This window comes from Egretta garzetta, unplaced genomic scaffold, assembly GCF_000687185.1.
Source record: "Egretta garzetta isolate BGI_Z169 unplaced genomic scaffold, ASM68718v1 scaffold30, whole genome shotgun sequence".
Classification (NCBI taxonomy): Eukaryota; Metazoa; Chordata; class Aves; order Pelecaniformes; family Ardeidae; genus Egretta; species Egretta garzetta.
In genome coordinates this window covers 5,082,799-5,084,057 of record NW_009258383.1, presented here as the reverse complement: position 1 = coordinate 5,084,057, position 1,259 = coordinate 5,082,799, and the positions used below count along the sequence as shown (strand labels likewise).

Below are 1,259 nucleotides of genomic sequence, written 5' to 3'. Positions count from 1 at the left end.
CGTGCGGCTGGGGGTTGGCCGGCGTCCCCGCCCGCTCGGGCGCTGCTGAAAGAGGGATGTTGGTTTTAGCGGGGACTTGTGTTGTTTTGTTTTCTTTTCAAATGAAAGAAAAAACAACAACAGTTACAAAAAAAAATCAAAACCAACAAACCACCCTTCTTCTGGCAGAAGAAGAAGACGCCATCCAATTAAAAAAAAAAAAGAAACCCAAACCAAACTCCACGGCTCTTAAGTGCCCATCTTGCAGGGGCTGGGAGGCGGATGGAAACCCGAGGCTCCTGCGGCACCGGCCGGTCGCTCCCCCAAGCCAAGCGCCGCGCCGAGCCCTCCCGAGCCCGGCCACCACGGGTGGAGCCACGGCTCCCCGCCTCCCCACGGCCACTGGGGTCCTGTCCCGCTGACACCCGCGGGGAAGGTGTCAGCCCGGCTGCGGCCGGGAAGCCTCGGGTTCCGGCGAGCGAAAGCGGAGGCTTTAATTACGGCAAACGGGCGCGATGTCCTCTCTCTTCGCCTCCGTTTATTTTTAGTACACTTCACATGCCTACACATTTCCCTTGTTGAGATCAGTGCAATTATTTACTCTACCTTTAGGGATGCATTTACCCAAGCATTGGATGGAAATGTAGTAAACACCGCGCAAAGTCAATGCAGTTATTGAGGTTTATTTAATAGGAAAAGAAGTAAATATCTCGGCTTTGCTTGTGTCTTCAGGCAGCCTTGTTATCTAGAGTAGATTGCAAGGAGAGTTCTTCGCTCATTCCCGTGTAATGAGATTGCTTTTTATGTTTATCTCGTATCTGTATCTAGCTACAGCCTCTTTTGTCAGGGTCTCAACGGACTGTAAAAACAAATCTAAAAGTTAATTTAGAAAGGTAATCCGGAGGGATCCATTATCTGATCTCGCTATGGGAACTCAGCTAGGCGAGGTCCCGGATCTGAGGGCGTAAAGAGAAAGGGACAAACAGAGCATCGCCTCCAGCAGCGTGAATTCCGCCTGCACCCACCGTCCGGAGCGGGGACAGCTCCCGGCACCGGGCACGGTTTCACCGGCGGAGTGGAACTGCTTTGCCCGGTTGACCGGCCCCAGTATCCCCACGGCGTGGGCAGCCTCCACCTCCATCCCGCCAAGAACTATTTTTATTTTTCGCGAGTGGAGATCGTCACCTTTCTCCACCTGTTTGCCCTGAGCCCTCTCCCTCCCCGGGCGTCCCTCCGCACGGAATAAATGCAGGAGGAAGGGACGGCGGGGGACGGCGGGG

General features: G+C 54.3%; 1 protein-coding gene across 1 annotated transcript in view; it reads right to left on the bottom strand.

The window, feature by feature from the left end:
- DLX6 (distal-less homeobox 6) overlaps positions 1-1,120 on the bottom strand; it is an 11,198-nt gene extending 10,078 nt beyond the window's left edge. The window contains exon 1 of the mRNA XM_009641466.2: positions 964-1,120. Within this exon, the coding sequence (XP_009639761.1) occupies positions 964-1,120 (157 nt within the window). The remainder of the gene's footprint in view (positions 1-963) is intronic.
- Positions 1,121-1,259: the final 139 nt, after the last annotated feature.